Genomic DNA, 19,641 nt, shown 5'->3' with positions numbered 1-19,641 from the left:
TCTAAATAGTGAAAAAAGTTAAATCTAAATTATTTTAATATAACTGAAATTAAGCTCTCATCAAATGTTTTTTATCAAAATAAAATTACTCATGATTCTGCCATTCCATAACTAACTTCTTGCCAAGGTAAAAAAAGAGTTACAAATTCCATGCATTATGACCAGACCTGCAAATATAGACATTTAAAGCCATATAATTTGGAGAGGTTGTGTGGAGATGGCAGAACAGGGAGCTCCCAGAATCAGTCCCTCCACCAAAGCATCTATTGAACTGGCAGAACTATCTGAATCAACTATTTGGGAACTCTGGAGTCTAGTGGAAACTGCAGCACAGAGAAGAGGAGGAGAAAGAGGCTGGAAATTGAAGTAAATAATTAACCGTTTAATTTCACCCTCCATGCAATGGAGGTGCAGCTTGCAGGTGCCAGGTTTTGGCGTAAGGACACAGTCCTCCAAAATCTGGGCGAATGTGGTCTGATCACTGATCTCTCTGCTTGGATCTGATTCTTTAGATCCCAGGGGGAGCTGACTCTGAGGGTGGCAATTGTCCCCCTACCCACCCCCAGGGAAAAATAGCAGAGACTTTTTTTTAAGGTTTCAGTTCACTGGAAAAAGATTTTATTTCACCATAAAAATGCAAACTGAAAAAAACACAATCTTTCCTAACACAAAGGTTATTACTATCTTTAAGTATTCCTGAGCTTCACTTTTAAGAAGCAAAGGATTATAAAATTTAACAAGTTTGCTTTCTTGAATCTATTTGAAACATTCCAAGCAAAAATAATTTAGCAAAACAGCTTTAAAAAAAAAAAAAACAAAAACCCACACAGTAATCTTTACTAGAAAACAAAGCTTTTAACCAACATTTTTCTTAAGCCTGAGTTTGCAAAAAGTGAATGTCTTGGAAGTTACGGTGGGTCAGACTTTCTGGTGCCAAGACCCCAGATGCCGGCATCTCACAGATTCTCCATCTGGAAGGACTTGTGCCTGCCTCTGTGACTTAAGTGGCCTTGTCATTGTGTTTCTTCTGGAGTTCCACCCAGTGTTTGTTTTTCAATCAGTAAAAATTAAAAAAAAAAAAAAAAATCACAAGGGCGTTTTTCTTTCCAGTGCCTCTGGCTGCCCACGACTTTTGGCACTTCCTCTCCAGCTGCCGCGGGCGCGCCTTCCCTGGGGCTCACGCGTGGGCGGCACAGAGCCCCCGAAACTCGCGTCCGACGTTTGCACAGCGCTAGGCGGTAGGTCTGCGATTCTCAGAAACTGCCAGTCTACGCGGTTCTCCTGATTTGGAGAGAACTGGTGACATTAAAGCTGTTGGGTCAGAAATTAAAAAAAAAAAAAAAAAAACTGAAGCTAATGACTGACTATTCGCTTTTGAGACAGAAGCGCCAGGGATGCCGTCTTTGAGCAGAGAGGCGTGAACTTGGGACGCCCTGTCTGCCGCCCTCCGCGAGGCCCGGGACGCACCCTACACTGGCGACGCGGAGACGCGGCTGTGCCCGGCAGCGGTGAGCGGGTGCGGGCGTCTGACTGGTCCGGGTCCGGGTCCCTGCTGGGCAGGGCGGGCCCTTCCGTACCTGTCCCGGGTGCTCCGGCGCCGGCTGGGGGGCGCGGGCGCGGGAAGCGGAGCCCCCGGCGGCTGCGCTGGCGGCCGGCGCTGCTACTGCGGTCACTGCCGCGGCTCCGCCCCCTGCGCTGCGCCTGGCCCTGCTTGGCGCCCGGCGGGAGCGGGCGTGGCGGGGGCTCTGGTCCTGGCGGGAGAGCGTCCTGTGGGGCCGCTGATCTTTCTTCTGCCGCCGCCGGGGCGGTCTGGGCGGGCCCGTCCGTGGCCCTGGCTGGGCTCCGGGTTACACGGGTCTTGTTCGGAGCGGGAGTCCTTCTTGCAGCCGCTGGAGTCGCCGCCCCCCGGGGCTTGCGGGCTCTCTCCGCTCGGGGCCCCTCGGCGGCGCTGCCGTTCACGGTCTTGGCAGGGGAGTCCGCCTGGAGGCTGCCCGGGGCTCCCCTGGGGGCGCCGGGGTGGGGGGGCTGACCCGCAAAGGGGTGTGCAGATACGGCGCTGACACCGTCTGCGCGGGAGACCCTCAGCTCACCCGGCGGGGGCCGCCCTCTGCCCTCTTGCGCAGCGGGATGATGAGCAGGTGCGGACGCAGCTCCTCCTCCCTGCGCGGCAGCCCCAGGGCGCGCTCCTTCTCCTCCTCCACGTCCTGAGTGCTGCCTCCTGCAGGCGCCCGGGCTCCTCCAGCTGCCGGAGCCGCAGCTTCTCTTTCTGCTCCTGCTCCCGAAGTTTCCCAGCCTTGTCTCTGCTCAACAGCTCTGCCCTCAGCCTAATGGATTGAAGGTTTCTTTGTGCCAGCAAGAGCTTCCTCTCTTCCAACCTTATTTTTTCTTGTCATTTTCTCTGCTCGTATGCTTGTAACTTCTCAAGCTTCTTCTGATTTCAAGGGAATTCGCGGTCCCTATGTTTTTGTTTTCTCTTGCAAGCAGCCTAGGTATGGTATGTGAATAGCTGCTGAGGATGAAGAGGGACTCAGACACCTTCCTCCCTAGGAACAGGGGGTGGCAATGTTGAGCATTGAGCATGGCTTCTGATTGGCGAGTTTCGAATGCTGGATTCTGGTTCTGAATTGTGCCTCTAGCATACAACAGGCTTCCTCCATGGATATTGTTTCAAAACCGCCCCTGCCAGGAGTGGAGCATGTGAAGGTTGAAAAAACACACCCCTCTTTAGGACTGCAGGGAATAGTTTGACAAAGAAGGCCTTCTGCTGGGTAGGCCAGGAAAGCACAGTTTCCGGGAGCTGGAAAAAGAAAAAGGCTTTTGGCGTCTTCCCTGACATTCTCACCAGGGCCTTTGGGAACTGGTCTGTGCCTGCTTCATGGGCCCAGACCTTGTTTTGATTATTTAAACACAGGCAATTCTAAAGACCTGGAATAAGTTTAATTAGGTGTCAAAGAAGAGCCTTAACTAAAAGCCAATCAACAATAAAATCCTAGGCAAGAGAGAGACTGACCATCCAAGTAAACTCAACAAGATAATCAGATGCCTAGATATCAGCAAAAAGTTAGTCGCAGTACTTAGATACGGCCCAATCAAAGGCAAAAATTAAAAAGTTGGAGAAGACACAGAATTTGGAAAAGCTAATCAAAGATATTCAAACAAATCTCCTAAATCAGTTCAAGGAGATGAAGGAAAATATAGCAAAGAGATAAAGGATATTAAGACAACAGTGGGTGAGCATAAAAAACAATTTGAAAGCATGCAAAGAAAAATACCAGAACTTGTGAGAATGAAAGGCACAATTGAACAGATTAAAAATATACTAGAGGGACTTTACAGCTTCATGGAGTTGGGAAGTTGAAGCTTTAAAAACACTGTCACGGAGCAGACTGGGAGCCTCCCTACACAGCCCAGCAGCCCAGAACTGCCCTGGGGGGACGGCACTCACCTGTGACATAGCACAGTCATCCCTCAACAGAGGACCCGGGGTGCACAGCCTGGAAGAGGGGCCCACTTGCAAGTCTCAGGAGCCATACGCCAATACCAAGGACTTGTGGGTCAGTGGCAGAGACAAACTGTGGCAGGACTGAACTGAAGGATTAGACTATTGCAGCAGCTTTAAAACTCAAGGATCACCAGGGAGATTTGATTGTTAGGGCCACCCCCCCTCCCCGACTGCCCAGAAATACGCCCCACATACAGGGCAGGCAACACCAAGTACACACGCAAGCTTGGTACACCAATTGGGCCCCACAAGACTCACTCCCTCACTCACCAAAAAGGCTAAGCAGGGGAGAACTGGCTTGTGGAGAACAGTGCGGTCGGGGTTACTGCTTCTGGGGGGAGGAGCGGCCGGTAGCCGAGCCCTCAGCTCTCGGGGCTGCTTAAAGGGTACCGGCGGCGGGGGCTCTTTCCCGGAGGCGAGGGAGAGGCGGAGGACTTGGCCGGGTCCTCGGCGAGAGGCGTGCAAGGTGTGGAGGGCGGCGATAAGGACAAGACACTCTTCATCCAGTAGGAGCATGCGCCAAAGAGGCTTTATTCAGGGGTGATCACAGGTTATATAGGCTGGTAAGAAGGGCAGGGCTGGAAAGGAGGTGAAGTAGCCTAAAATGGCAATATTGAAGGGAGAGGGGCTAGGATTGGTTCTGAGAGGACGCAGGAGCCGTTGCAGCGGGCGGGGGTTGTTCTGGCCACGGTGCATGCACGCTGGCGGTGGCAGGAGTGGCCTTGGCACCAGGGAGTGAGTGGGTAAGATAGGGAAGTGAGGAAAGGGCGGTTGGGAGAAAGGCGGTTTCCTCCGGCAAGCCTCCCCTGCCCGTGACATTTTGGGTGAGGAAAAGGGAGCTGCCTTGACCCCGCTCCCTAGGCTCGGGGGGGCTGCAGAGGGCACTCACGCCCGTACCTACTACCCTCCCCAGGGGGTGATCAGGTCCCCTGGCCCAGGCCTGGCAAGCTGAGGTACAAGCTCAGCTACCCGCAGAACAGGTGGCTCGTGGACGCCACCTGCTGGTTAGTTAGAGAAAGTGTACTCCACGAAGCTGTAGATCTGATAAATTAGAGATAAGGACTTCAATAGGTCTACAAACCCTAAAAGAACCCTATCAAGTTCAGCAAATGCCACGAGGCCAAAAACAACAGAAAATTATAAAGCATATGAAAAAACCAGACGATATGGATAACCCAAGCCCAAGCACCCAAATCAAAAGACCAGAAGAGACACAGCACCTAGAGCAGCTACTCAAAGAACTAAAGATGAACAATGAGACCATAGTACGGGATATGAAGGAAATCAAGAAGACTCTAGAAGAGCATAAAGAAGACATTGCAAGACTAAATAAAAAAAATGGATGATCTTATGGAAATTAAAGAAACTGTTGACCAAATTAAAAAGATTCTGGACACTCATAGTACAAGACTAGAGGAAGTTGAACAACGAATCAGTGACCTGGAAGATGACAGAATGGAAAATGAAAGCATAAAAGAAAGAATGGGGAAAAAATTTGAAAAAATCGAAATGGACCTCAGGGATATGATAGATAATATGAAACGTCCAAATGTAAGACTCATTGGTGTCCCAGAACGGGAAGAAAAGGGTAAAGGTCTAGGAAGAGTATTCAAAGAAATTGTTGGGGAAAACTTCCCAAATCTTCTAAACAACATAAATACACAAATCATAAATGCTCAGTGAACTCCAAATAGAATAAATCCAAATAAACCCACTCCGAGACATATACTGATCACACTGTCAAACACAGAAGAGAAGGAGCAAGTTCTGAAAGCAGCAAGAGAAAAGCAATTCACCACATACAAAGGAAACAGCATAAGACTAAGTAGTGACTACTCAGCAGCCACCATGGAGGCAAGAAGGCAGTGGCACGATATATTTAAAATTCTGAGTGAGAAAAATTTCCAGCCAAGAATACTTTATCCAGCAAAGCTCTCCTTCAAATTTGAGGGAGAGCTTAAATTTTTCACAGACAAACAAATGCTGAGAGAATTTGCTAACAAGAGACCTGCCCTACTGGAGATACTAAAGGGAGCCCTACAGACAGAGAAACAAAGACAGGACAGAGAGACTTGGAGAAAGGTTCAGTACTAAAGAGATTCGGTATGGGTACAATAAAGGATATTAATAGAGAGAGGGAAAAATATGGCAAACATAAACCAAAGGATAAGATGGCCGATTCAAGAAATGCCTTCACGGTTTTAACGTTGAATGTAAATGGATTAAACTCCCCAATTAAAAGATATAGATTCGCAGAATGGATCAAAAAAAATGAACCATCAATATGTTGCATACAAGAGACTCATCTTAGACACAGGGACACAAAGAAACTGAAAGTGAAAGGATGGAAAAAAATATTTCATGCAAGCTACAGCCAAAAGAAAGCAGGAGTAGCAATATTAATCTCAGATAAAATAGACTTCAAATGCAGGGATGTTTTAAGAGACAAAGAAGGCCACTACGTACTAATAAAAGGGGCAATTCAGCAAGAAGAAATAACAATCATAAATGTCTATGCACCCAATCAAGGTTCCACAAAATACATGAGAGAAACACTGGCAAAACTAAAGGAAGCAATTGATGTTTCCACAATAATTGTGGGAGACTTCAACACATCACTCTCTCCTATAGATAGATCAACCAGACAGAAGACCAATAAGGAAATTGAAAACCTAAACAATCTGATAAATGAATTAGATTTAACAGACATATACAGGACATTACATCCCAAATCACCAGGATACACATACTTTTCTAGTGCTCATGGAACTGTCTCCAGAATAGATCATATGCTGGGACATAAAACAAGCCTCAATAAATTTAAAAAGATTGAAATTATTCAAAGCACATTCTCTGACCACAATGGAATACAATTAGAAGTCAATAACCATCAGAGACTTAGAAAATTCACAAATACCTGGAGGTTAAACAACACACTCCTAAACAATCAGTGGGTTAAAGAAGAAATAGCAAGAGAAATTGCTAAATATATAGAGACGAATGAAAATGAGAACACAACATACCAAAACCTATGGGATGCAGCAAAAGCAGTGCTAAGGGGGAAATTTATAGCACTAAACGCATATATTAAAAAGGAAGAAAGAGCCAAAATCAAAGAACTAATGGATCAACTGAAGAAGCTAGAAAATGAACAGCAAACCAATCCTAAACCAAGTAGAAGAAAAGAAATAACAAGGATTAAAGCAGAAATAAATGACATAGAGAACAAAAAAACAATAGAGGATAAATATCACCAAAAGTTGGTTCTTTGAGAAGATCAACAAGATTGACAAGCCCCTAGCTAGACTGACAAAATCAAAAAGAGAGAAGACCCATATAAACAAAATAATGAATGAAAAAGGTGACATAACTGCAGATCCTGAAGAAATTAAAAAAATTATAAGAGGATATTATGAACAACTGTATGGCAACAAACTGGATAATGTAGAAGAAATGGACAATTTCCTGGAAACATATGAACAACCTAGACTGACCAGAGAAGAAATAGAAGACCTCAACCAACCCATCACAAGCAAAGAGATCCAATCAGTCATCAAAAATCTTCCCACAAATAAATGCCCAGGGCCAGATGGCTTCACAGGGGAATTCTACCAAACTTTCCAGAAAGAACTGACACCAATCTTACTCAAACTCTTTCAAAACATTGAAAAAAATGGAACACTACCTAACTCATTTTATGAAGCTAACATCAATCTAATACCAAAACCAGGCAAAGATGCTACAAAAAAGGAAAACTACCGGCCAATCTCCCTGATGAATATAGATGCAAAAATCCTCAACAAAATACTTGCAAATCGAATCCAAAGACACATTAAAAAAATCATACACCATGACCAAGTGGGGTTCATTCCAGGCATGCAAGGATGGTTCAACATAAGAAAAACAATCAATGTATTACAACACATTAACAAGTCAAAAGGGAAAAATCAATTGATCATCTCAATAGATGCTGAAAAAGCATTTGACAAAATCCAACATCCGTTTTTGATAAAAACACTTCAAAAGGTAGGAATTGAAGGAAACTTCCTCAACATGATAAAGAGCATATATGAAAAACCCACAGCCAGCATAGTACTCAATGGTGAGAGACTGAAAGCCTTCCCTCTAAGATCAGGAACAAGACAAGGATGCCCGCTGTCACCACTGTTATTCAACATTGTGCTGGAAGTGCTAGCCAGGGCAATCCAGCAAGACAAAGAAATAAAAGGCATCCAAATTGGAAAAGAAGAAGTAAAACTGTCATTGTTTGCAGATGATATGATCTTATATCTAGAAAACCCTGAGAAATCGACGATACAGCTACTAGAGCTAATAAACAAATTTAGCAAAGTAGCGGGATACAAGATTAATGCGCATAAGTCAGTAATGTTTCTATATGCTAGAAATGAACAAACTGAAGAGACACTCAAGAAAAAGATACCATTTTCAATAGCAACTAAAAAAATGAAGTACCTAGGAATAAACTTAACCAAAGATGTAAAAGACCTATACAAAGAAAACTACATAACTCTACTAAAAGAAATAGAAGGGGACCTTAAAAGATGGAAAAATATTCCATGTTTATGGATAGGAAGGCTAAATGTCATTAAGATGTCAATTCTACCCAAACTCATCTACAGATTCAATGCAATCCCAATCAAAATTCCAACAACCTACTTTGCAGACTTGGAAAAGCTAGTTATCAAATTTATTTGGAAAGGGAAGATGCCTCGAATTGCTAAAGACACTCTAAAAAAGAAAAACGAAGTGGGAGGACTTACACTCCCTGACTTTGAAGCTTATTATAAAGCCACAGTTGCCAAAACAGCATGGTACTGGCACAAAGATAGACATATAGATCAATGGAATCGAATTGAGAATTCAGAGATAGACCCTCAGATCTATGGCCGACTGATCTTTGATAAGGCCCCCAAAGTCACTGAACTGAGCCATAATGGTCTTTTCAACAAATGGGGCTGGGAGAGTTGGATATCCATATCCAAAAGAATGAAAGAGGACCCCTACCTCACCCCCTACACAAAAATTAACTCAAAATGGACCAAAGATCTCAATATAAAAGAAAGTACCATAAAACTCCTAGAAGATAATATAGGAAAACATCTTCAAGACCTTGTATTAGGCGGCCACTTCCTAGACTTTACACCCAAAGCACAAGCAACAAAAGAGAAAATAGATAAATGGGAACTCCTCAAGCTTAGAAGTTTCTGCACCTCAAAGGAATTTCTCAAAAAGGTAAAGAGGCAGCCAACTCAATGGGAAAAAATTTTTGGAAACCATGTATCTGACAAAAGACTGATATCTTGCATATACAAAGAAATCCTACAACTCAATGACAATAGTACAGACAGCCCAATTATAAAATGGGCAAAAGATATGAAAAGACAGTTCTCTGAAGAGGAAATACAAATGGCCAAGAAACACATGAAAAAATGTTCAGCTTCACTAGCTATTAGAGAGATGCAAATTAAGACCACAATGAGATACCATCTAACACCGGTTAGAATGGCTGCCATTAAACAAACAGGAAACTACAAATGCTGGAGGGGATGTGGAGAAATTGGAACTCTTATTCACTGTTGGTGGGAATGTATAATGGTTCAGCCACTCTGGAAGTCAGTCTGGCAGTTCCTTAGAAAACTAGATATAGAGCTACCATTCGATCCAGCGATTGCACTTCTCGGTATATACCCGGAAGATCGGAAAGCAGTGACACGAACAGATATCTGCACGCCAATGTTCATAGCAGCATTATTCACAATTGCCAAGAGATGGAAACAACCCAAATGTCCTTCAACAGATGAGTGGATAAATAAAATGTGGTATATACACACGATGGAATACTACATGGCAGTAAGAAGGAACGATCTCGTGAAACATATGACAACATGGATGAACCTTGAAGACATAATGCTGAGCGAAATAAGCCAGGCACAAAAAGAGAAATATTATATGCTACCACTAATGTGAACTTTGAAAAATGTAAAACAAATGGTTTATAATGTAGAATGTAGGGGAAATAGCAGTAGAGAGCAATTAAGGAAGGGGGAACAATAATCCAAGAAGAACAGATAAGCTATTTAACGTTCTGGGGATGCCCAGGAATGACTATGGTCTGTTAATTTCTGATGGATATAGTAGGAACAAGTTCACAGAAATGTTGCTATATTATGTAACTTTCTTGGGGTAAAGTAGGAACATGTTGGAAGTTAAGCAGTTATCTTAGGTTAGTTGTCTTTTTCTTACCCCTTGATATGGTCTCTTTGAAATGTTCTTTTATTGTATGTTTGTTTTCTTTTTAACTCTTTTTTTTTCATACAGTTGATTTAAAAAAGAAGGGAAAGTTAAAAAAAAAAAAAAAAAGAAAAAACAAGGAAAAAAAAAAAGATGTAGTGCCCCCTTGAGGAGCCTGTGGAGAATGCAGGGGTATTCGCCTACCCCACCTCCATGGTTGCTAACATGACCACAGACATAGGGGACTGGTGGTTTGATGGGTTGAGCCCTCTACCGTAAGTTTTACCCTTGGGAAGACGGTTGCTGCAAAGGAGAGGCTAGGCCTCCCTATATTTGTGCCTAGGAGTCTCCTCCTGAGTGCCTCTTTGTTGCTTGGATGTGGCCCTCTCTCTCTGGCTAAGCCAACTTGAAAGGTGGGATCGCTGCCCTCCCCCCTGCGTGGGATCAGACACCCAGGGGAGTGAATCTCCCTGGCGGCGTGGAGTATGGCTCCCGGGGAGGAGTGTGGACCCGGCATCGTGGGATGGAGAACATCTTCTTGACCAAGGGGGGGATGTGAAATGAAATGAAATGGGCTTCGGTGGCAGAGAGATTCCAAAAGGAGCCGAGAGATCACTCTGGTGGGCACTCTTACGCACACTTTAGACAACCCTTTTTAGGTTCTAAAGAATTGGGGTAGCTGGTGGTGGATACCTGAAACTATCAAACTACAACCCAGAACCCATGAATCTCGAAGACAGTTGTATAAAAATGTAGCTTATGAGGAGTGACAATGGGATTGGGAAAGCCATAAGGACCAAACTCCACTTTGTCTAGTTTATGGATGGATGTGTAGAAAACTAGGGGAAGGAAACAAACAGACAAAGGTACCCAGTGTTCTTTTTTACTTCAATTGCTCTTTTTCACTCTAATTATTATTCTTGTTATTTTTGTGTGTGTGCTAATGAAGGTGTCAGGGATTGATTTAGGTGATGAATGTACAACTATGTAATGGTACTGTAAACAATCGAAAGTACAATTTGTTTTGTATGACTGCGTGGTATGTGAATATATCTCAATAAAATGATGATTAAAAAATTAACAGGAAAAAAATATATACTAGAGGCATTCAACAGCAGATTTGAAAAAGTAGAAGAAAGGATCAATGAACTAGAAGACAGGACATTCCAAAATCATACAGACAGAACAGATAAAGAAAAGAATGGAAAACATTGAGCAGGATCTCATGGAACTGAATGACAGAGTGCACAAACATACACATCTAGGATGTCCCAGAAGGAAAAGAAAAGGAAAAAGAGGAAGAAAGAGTATTTGAGGAAATAATGGCTGAAAATTTTCCAACTCTTAAGAAAGACATAAATATACATATCCAAGAAGTGCAGTGTACTCCAAACAGAATAAATCCTTCTCCAAGAAACATACTAATCAGAATGTCAAATGCCAAAGATAAAGAGAGAATTCTGAAAGCAGCAAGAAAAAAGTGATTTGTCACATTCAAGGGATGCTCAATAAGACTAAGTGGCAATTTCTCATCAAGAGTCATGGAGGTGCAAAAGCAGAGATATGATATATTTCAGATACTGAAAGAGAAAAACTGCCAGCCGAGAGTTCTTTATCTGGAAAAAATGTCCTTCAAAATGAGGGTGAGTTTGAAATACTCAAAGATAAATAGAAAATGAGAGAGTGCATCAAGAAAACTGCCCTAGAAGAAACACTAATGGGAGTTCTGCAGGCTGAAAGGAAAAACAGGAAAAGAAAGACTTGGAAGAAATTGTATAAATGAAGATTATCAATAAGTGTAACTAAAAGGGTAAGAAGAGAGACAAGAATTAAATCTGGCATATAAAGTCAAAGGAGAAAACAGTTGATGTAAGTAGCCTTTACAGTAATAACATTCAACATTAATGGATTAAACTCCCCCACCAAAAAAATATATTCGCAAATGTAATTTTTTTAAAAATATGATTCATCTATATGCTGTCTAAAAGAGACTCAGTTTAGACCCTAGGACAAAAATAAGTTGAAAGTGAAAGGTTGGAAAAAGATATTCCATGAAACAGTAACCAAAAAAGAGCTGGGTCAGCCTCTCTAATATCAGACAAAATAGACTTTAAATGCAAAGCTGTTATAAGGAACAAAGAAGGACACCAGATATTAATAAAAGAGGCAATTCGCCATGAAGAAATAAAAATCATACCTATTTAGGCATTTAACCAGAGTGCCCCAAAATACATGAGGCAAATAATTGCAAAAAAGTAGAGAGAAACAGACCTCTCTACAATAATAATTGGCAACTTCAATACACTCTCATCAGTAGTAGAAATCTAGACAATAAGTGTCTAGATCACAATAAGTGGATCAATAAGGAAACAGACATCTTTAATAATATGTTAAATTAACTAGACCTAATAGACAAACACAGAAGACTGCATTCCAAAACAGCAGGATATACATTTTTTTCAAGTGCTCATGGATCATTCCCAAGAATAGAGAAAGTTTTGGGTCACAAGATGGGTTTCAATAAATTTTAAAAGATTGAAATTATACAAAACACTTTCTCTGACCATCATGGAATGAAGCTGGAAATCAATAACAGGCAAAGAACTGGAAAATTCACAAATATACGGAGGTTAAACAACACACTGTTAAACAATCAGTGGGTCAAAGAAGAAACTGCAAGAGAAATCAGTAAATACCCCAAGAGGAATGAAAATGAGAATACAGCTGTGCTGGTTTGGATGTATTATGTCCCCCAATGCCATGTTCTTTAATGCAATCTTGTGTGGGCAGATGTATTAGTGTTGATTAGGTTGGAACCTTTGGATTAAGTTGTTTCCATGGAGATGTGACCCATCCAACTGTAGGTGATAACTCTTTTTTAACTATTTCCATGGAGGTGTGGCCTCACCCATTCAATGTGGGTCTTGATTTAATCATTGGAGTCCTTTAAAAATGCTGGTACAGACCCAGACACTAGCTGGCTTAGCTCAGAGATACTTGCAGTTATGGACCCCTGATGTTGGCTGCAACTTAGAGACATTTTGAAGACAGCCGTTGAAAGCTGACACTTACATTTTGGAGAATGCCATTTTGAAACACAACCTGGGAGCAAGCAGATGCCAGCCATGCACCTTCCCAGCTAATAGAGGTTTTCCAAATGTCAAATGCCCTTCTCTAGTGAAGGTACCCTATTGTTGATGCCTTACCTTGGACACTTTATGGCCTTAAGACTGTAACTGTGGAACCAAATAAACCCCCTTTATAAAAGCCAAGCCATTTCTGGTGTTTTGCAACACAGCAAAATTATCAAACCAGAACAACAATATATCAATACTTACAGGTTGCCATGAAGGCAGAACTGAGAGGGAAGATTATAGCCCTAAATGCGTATGTTAAAAAAGAAGAGCTAAAACAATGACCTAACTGCACAACAAGAGGAATAGGAAAAGGGAGAGCAAACTAATCCCAAAGCAGGCAGAAGGAAAGAAATAACAAAGATTAGAGAAGAAATAAATGAAATTGAGAATAAAAAAAAATAGAATAAACAAAACTAAAGGTTGGTTCCTTGAGAAGATCAATAAAATTGACAAATACTTAGCTAGATTGACAAAAAGCAAAAGAGAGAAGATGCAAATAAATAAAATCAGAAATGAGAAGGAAGACCTAACTACTGATCCCACAGGAATAAAAAGGATCATAACAGGAAACTATGAACAAATAACTGCCAACAACTTAGAAAATTAGGTGAAATGGAAAAATTCCTAGAAACACAAGAACAATGTACACTTACTCTAGACAAAATAGAGGACCACAGCAGACCAATTACAAGTCAAGAGATTGAATCAGTCATCAAGAACCTCCCAACAAAATAAAGCCCAGGACCAGATGTCTTCACAGGTGAATTCTACCAATCATCCCAAGAAGAACTAATACAAATCCTGCTTAAACTCTTCCAAAAAATTGAAGAGTAGGGAACACTACCTAACTCAATCTATGAAGCCAACATCACCTTAATACCAAAGCCAGGTAAAGATACTTCAAGAAATGAAAATTACAGACCCATAGCTCTAATGAATATAGATGCAAAAATCCTCAACAAAATACTTGCAAGTTGAATCCAAAAACACATCAAAAGAACTATACAGTATGATCAAATGTGTTTTATACCAAGCATGCAAGAGTGGTTCAACACAACAAAACTGATTAATGTAATATACCACTTGAGCAAATCCATGGGGAAAACCCACATGATCATCTTGATTGATGCAGAAAAGGCATTTGACAAAATCCAGAATCCTTTCTTGATAAAAACATTTTGAATGATAAAAGTAGAAGGAAGCATCTTCAACATGATTAAAAGCATATATGAAAACACACCACACCTAACATCATACTAAATGGTGAAAGACTGAAAGCTTTCCCACTAAGATCTGGAACAAGACAAGGATGACTACTGTTACCCCAGTTATTCAAAATTGTGCTAGAAGTTCTAGCAAGAACAGTTAGACAAGAGGAGAGAGGGAAGATGGCAGCATAGAGAGGAGTGGAAGCTAAGTAGTCCCCCTGGAACAACTAAAAAAACCAGAAACAATTAGTAAATAATCCAGAATAACTGTGGGGGTACAAACGAGACCGTCCCCTCATCAAACACCAACCTGAATTGGGAGGAATGCCCAAGATCACAGCATAAAATCTGTAAGTAAAACCTGTGGATCCAAGCCGGGAGCCCCCTCCCCCATAGTCTGAGCTGCAAAGCCTCATGGTTCCAGAGAGAAGCTCTCTCCCAGCAAGCAAATATAGCTCAGCTGAGCTCCAACTGGGGTTTTAAGTAGCAAGTGTGAACTGCTCACTACAGGTACGAATCCCCAAAAAACAGACAGAGGCTTTGGGTGACGACTGACCTTGGAGAGCCAGAGGGTCACCTTGGACTAGGTCTGAAGGGGACTGTTTCTTTTTCAGCTCAGTAGAGAAAGCCCCAGTCATTTTCAGTTCCCAGTGCTGTGACTCAGAGAAGGGTGGAGATAGCACAAACAGAGAGAGAGAGAGACCATTGAAATGTTAATGACCTCCCCCTAGGGGGTCTATCTTCTCTAAGAGGAAAGGGGTGGGGCCCTTTCCATTCAGAACCAGACCCCAGAGCCTGGGGGAACACGGCTATACCTCTTCACACCAGTCAAGAATTATAGGCTAACAGGCATCACCTGCTGGGAAGAAAAGCACAGTGACCCGAGGCATCAAAGGGTGGAGCAATTTTCTAAGACACACCCGCAGGGAAACCAGATGCTGAATATTTCTTCCCTCTGGGACCTGAGCCTGTTCTGGTCTGGGAAAACCTGATTGGGGTAACCAAGGAAACCATGCCTAGACAACAGAAAATTACAACCTACACTAAGAAAAATGAAGTTATGGCCCAGTCAAAGGAACAAATGTACACTTAAACTGAGATACAGGAATTTAAACAACTAATTCTAAATCAATTCAAAAAGTTTAGAGAAGATTTCACAAAAGAGATAGAGGCTGTAAAGAAAACACTGGGCATACATAAGGCAGAAATCGAAAGTTCAAGAAAACAACTAGTAGAATCTATGGAAATGAAAGGCACAACACAAGAGATGAAAGACACAATGGAAACATACAGCAGATCTCAAGAGGCAGAAGAAAACACTCAGGAACTGGAGAACAAAACACCTGAAAGCCTACATGCAAAGGAGCAGATGGAGGAAAGAATGGAAAAGTTATGAGCAATGTCTCTGGGAACTTAAGGATGAAACAAAGTATAAGAATGTACATATCATTGGTGTCCCAGAAGAAGAAGAGAAGGGACAAGGGGCAAAAGCAATAATAGAGGAAATAATTAATGAAAATTTCCCATCTCTTATGAAAGACATAAAATTACACATCCAAGAAGCACAGCGTACTCCAAACAGAATCAAACTGAATAGGCCTATGCCAAGACACTTAATAATCAGATTATCAAATGTCAAAGACAAAGAGAGAATCCTGAAAGCAGCAAGAGAAAAGCAATCCATCACATACAAAGGAAGCTTAATAAGACTATGTGCAGATCTCTCAGCAGAAACCATGGAGGCAAGAAGGAAGTGGTGTGATATATTTAAGAGACTGAAAGAGGAAAACCGCCAACCAAGAATCCTATATCCAGCAAAGCTCTCCTTCAAATATGAGGAAGAGCTCAAAATATTTTCTGACAAACAGACAATGAGAGACTTAGAAGTGAACAAGACACCTGCCCTACAGGAAATACTAAAGGGAGCACTACAGAGTGATAGGAGATGACAGGAGTGCATGGTTTGGAACACAATTTTGGGAGATGGTTGCACAGCAATGTAAGTACACTGAACAAAGATAACTATGAATACATTTGAGAGAGAAAGGTTGGGAGCATGTGAGACACCAGAAGAAAGGAGGAAAGATAAAAGACTGGGACTGTGTAACTTGGTGAAATCTAGAGTATTCAACAATTGTGATAAAATGTACAAATATGTTCTTTTATGAGGGAGAATAAGCAAATGTCAACCTCACAAGGTGTTAAAAATGGGGAGGCACTGGGGGAGGGATGCAATCAACATAAACTAGAGACTGTAACTAACAGAATCATTGTATTATGCTTCCTTTAATTTAACAAAGGCAATATACCAAGGTAAATGCAGATAAGAGGGGGGATAGGGGAGGCATATTAGACACTTGACATTGGTGGTGTTGTCTGACTCTTTACTCTACTTTGATTTAAGGTTATTTTTCCCTTTTACTGCTTCATAGCTGTCATTTTTTTTCCTCTTTCTTTTGCCTCTCTACCTTCTTTGACTCTCCCTCCTGCCTTGTGGAAGAAATGTAGATGCCCTTATATAGATAGTGGTGAAGGTGGGGAATACATAAATATATGACCATACAGAGAACCATCGATTATTTACTTAGGATGGAATTATGGTGTGCGAACAAAACCATATTAAAAAAAAATGGGTTGATGACAAAACCTCAAGGGCAATACACTGAGTGAAATAAGCCAGACACACAAGGACAAATATTGCAGGGTCTCACTGATAGGAACTAATTATAATATGTAAACTCATAGACATGAAATATAAGGTACCAAGATATAGGATGAGGCTTAAGAATGGGGAGTGGTTGCTTAGTATGAGCACAATGTTCAACTAGGATGAACTTAAATGTTTGGAAATGAACAGAGGTGTCAGTAGCAAGATGTGAGAATAACTAACAGTGCCAAATGGTGCATGAGGTGGAAAGGGGAAGCTCAGAGTCATATATGTCACCAGAAGGAAAGTTGGAGATCAAAAGATGGGAATGTATAAAACTGAATCCTATGGTGGGCAATGTATAAAACTGAATCCTATGGTGGGCAATGTCCATAATTAACTGTACAAATATTAGAAATCTCTTTCATGAACCAGAACAAATGTATGACAATACAATTAGAAGTTAATAATAGAGGAGCATATAGGGAAGAAATATATACCTAGTGCACACTATATACTACAGTTAGTAGTATTTCAACATTTTTTCATAAACAGTAACAAATGTACTATACCAACACTACGAGTCAACAATTGAGGGGGGTTGGTTAGGGATATGGGAGGATTCGAGTTTCCTTTTCTTTTTTTCTTTTTTTCATCTTTCACTTTATTTCTAGTTGGAGTAATGAAAAGGTTCTAAAAATTGAACAAAAATTAAGTGTGGTGATGGATGCACAGCTGTATGAGGGTACCAGGGGCAACTGATTGTACACTTTGGATCTTTGGATAATTGTATGGTATCTGAACAATCCCAATAAAAATTAAAAAGGAAAAAAAAAAAACAGTTAGACAAGAGAAAGAAATAAAAGGCATCCAAAATTGAAACGAAGAAGTAAAACTTTCACTATTGGCAGATGACATTATCCTATAGGTAGGAAGTCCAAAAAATCTACAACTAAGCTACTAGAGCTAATAAAAGAGTTCAGCAACTTGGTGGGATACAAGATCATCACACAAAAATCAGTAGTGTTTCTCTGACACCCGGGGGAGTAAATCTCCCTAGCAACTTGGAAGATGACCCCTGGGGAGGAATCTAGACCTGGCATCATGGGATGGAGAACATCTTGACCAAAAGGGGGATGTGAAAGGAAATAAAATAAGCTTCAGTGGCAGAGAGATTCCAAAAGGAGCCAAGAGTTCACTCTGGTGGGCACTTTCATGCACAATATAGACAACCCTTTTCAGGTTCTAATGAATTCGAATAGCTAGCAGTAAATATATGAAACTATCAAACTACAACCCAGAACCCATGAATCTTGAAGATGATTGTATAAAATTGTAGCTTATGAGGGGTGACAATGTGATTGGGAAAGCCATATGGACCACATTCCCCTTTGTGCAGTGTATGGACGGATGAGTAGAAAAATGGGGGCAAAACAAAAACAAAAACAAAAACAAAACACCCAGTGTTCTTTTTTACTTTAATTGTTCTTTTTCACTTTAATTTTTATTCTCATTATTTTTGTGTGTGTGGTAACAAAAATGTTCAAAAATTAATTTTGGTGATGAATGCACAACTATATAATGGTACTGTGAACAACTGAATGTATGCTTTGTATGACTGCATGGTATGTGAATATATCTCAATAAAAATGAATTTTTTTAAAAATCAGTAGTGTTTCTATACACAAGTAATGAGCAAGCTGAGGAAGAAATCAAGGAAAAAAATCCATTTACGGTAACAACCAAAACAATAAAATATCTAGGAATAAATTTAACTAAGTATGCAAAGAACTGTACACAGAAAAATATAAAACATTGCTTAAAGAAATCAAAGAAGACCTAAATAAATGGAATGAAATTCCATGTTCATGGATTGGAAGACTAAATAGCATTAAGATGTTGTGCTGGTTTGGATGTATTATGTCCCCAAAATGCCACCTTCTTTAATGCAGTCTTGTGGGGCCAGAGGTATTACTGTTGATTAGGTTGGAATCTTTGGATTAGGTTGTTTCCATGGAGATGTCACCCACCCAACTGTGAGTAATACCTTTGATTAGATTATTTCCATGGAGGTATGACCCCACCCATTTAGTGTGGGTCTTGATTTAATCACTGGAATAATATAAAAGAGCTCACAAACAGAAGGACATCAGTGCTGCAGCTTAGAGAAACATTTTGGGGATGGCTATTAAAAGCAGAATTTTGCTAGTCCAGAGTTTGCCTGGGAGAAACTAAGAGAACACCCCCAGATGCCTAGAGAGGAACATCCTGGGGGAAAGCCATTTTGAAAGCAGAACCCCAGAGTAGATGCCAGCAACATGCCTTCCCATCTGCTAGAGGTTTTCCAGACACCTTCGGTGTTCTTCAGTGAAGGTACCCTATTGCTGATGCCTTTGTTTGAACACCTTTATGGCCTTAGGACAATAACTTTGTAACCAAATAAATCCCCTTTATAAAAGCCAATCCATTTCCGGCATTTTGCATAATAGCAGCGTTAGCAAACCAGAACAGATGTCAGTATACCCAAACTGATTTACAGATTCAACACAATCCCAATCATAATTCCAACAGCCTACTTTGCAGCACTGGAAAAGTCAATTATCATATTTATTTGGAAGGGTAAGGGGCATCAAATAGCCAAAAACATCTTGAAAAAGAGGAACAAAGTTGGAGCATTCACACATCCTGACTTTAAAGCATATTACAAAGCTACAGTGGTCAAAACAGCAAGGAACTAGCATAAAGATAGATCTATTGACCAATGGAATCAAATTGAGAGTTCAGAAATAGATCCTCACATCTGTGGACAATTGATATCTGACAAGGCTGCCAAGTCCATCCAACTGGGACAGAAGAGTCTCTTCAACAAATGGTGCTTGGAGAACTGGATATCCA

The 19,641-nt window shown here is 41.2% G+C and overlaps 1 protein-coding gene across 1 annotated transcript in view; it reads right to left on the bottom strand.

Moving 5' to 3' along the window:
* Nucleotides 1-1,099: 1,099 nt before the first annotated feature.
* LOC119542510 (basic proline-rich protein-like) overlaps nucleotides 1,100-19,641 on the bottom strand; it is a 20,998-nt gene continuing 2,456 nt past the window's right edge. Inside the window, exons 2-4 of the mRNA XM_037847327.1 lie at nucleotides 2,120-2,218; nucleotides 1,578-2,066; nucleotides 1,100-1,281 (exon numbers count right to left, since the gene is read on the bottom strand). Of these exons, the coding sequence (XP_037703255.1) occupies nucleotides 1,232-1,281; nucleotides 1,578-2,066; nucleotides 2,120-2,218 (638 nt within the window). The 3' untranslated portion in view covers nucleotides 1,100-1,231. The remainder of the gene's footprint in view (nucleotides 1,282-1,577; nucleotides 2,067-2,119; nucleotides 2,219-19,641) is intronic.

This window comes from Choloepus didactylus, chromosome 8 (assembly GCF_015220235.1).
Source record: "Choloepus didactylus isolate mChoDid1 chromosome 8, mChoDid1.pri, whole genome shotgun sequence".
Lineage (NCBI taxonomy): Eukaryota > Metazoa > Chordata > Mammalia > Pilosa > Megalonychidae > Choloepus > Choloepus didactylus.
Note: the sequence above shows the minus strand (reverse complement) of the source record. Positions and strands in the feature narration are given on the sequence as shown.